Below are 300 nucleotides of genomic sequence, written 5' to 3'. Positions count from 1 at the left end.
GCCCAGCACCTAGCGTGTAAGAGAACCCCCCAAACGCCACGTATCATCACCAATAGCATTTTACCTGCGAGAAGAGGGTGGCCATAACCAGAAGAGTCGTCAGGGCCGTCATTACCCTGACTTCGAAGTTGTCCTTCAGGAAGAAAAGCGTCAGGTACCCAATTACCAACATCGTCAGGGAAGGTAAATAGACGTTGATGACAGCGTAGCCATGGCGACGGGCTAAGGGCACGTGCACCTGCGTGAAAGGGAGATGTTGCCTTGGGTTTTATGTTTTCATCCCTCTAATGTCGTTGAGGG

General features: G+C 51.7%; 1 protein-coding gene across 1 annotated transcript in view; it reads right to left on the bottom strand.

Moving 5' to 3' along the window:
• LOC119591420 overlaps window positions 1–300 on the bottom strand; it is a 5,239-nt gene that overhangs the window by 841 nt on the left and 4,098 nt on the right. Inside the window, exon 6 of the mRNA XM_037940160.1 lies at window positions 65–238. Within this exon, the coding sequence (XP_037796088.1) occupies window positions 65–238 (174 nt within the window). The remainder of the gene's footprint in view (window positions 1–64; window positions 239–300) is intronic.

This window comes from Penaeus monodon, chromosome 28, assembly GCF_015228065.2.
Source record: "Penaeus monodon isolate SGIC_2016 chromosome 28, NSTDA_Pmon_1, whole genome shotgun sequence".
Lineage (NCBI taxonomy): Eukaryota > Metazoa > Arthropoda > Malacostraca > Decapoda > Penaeidae > Penaeus > Penaeus monodon.
The sequence above is the reverse complement of the archived record's forward strand: the minus strand, read 5'-3'. Positions and strand labels throughout refer to the sequence as shown.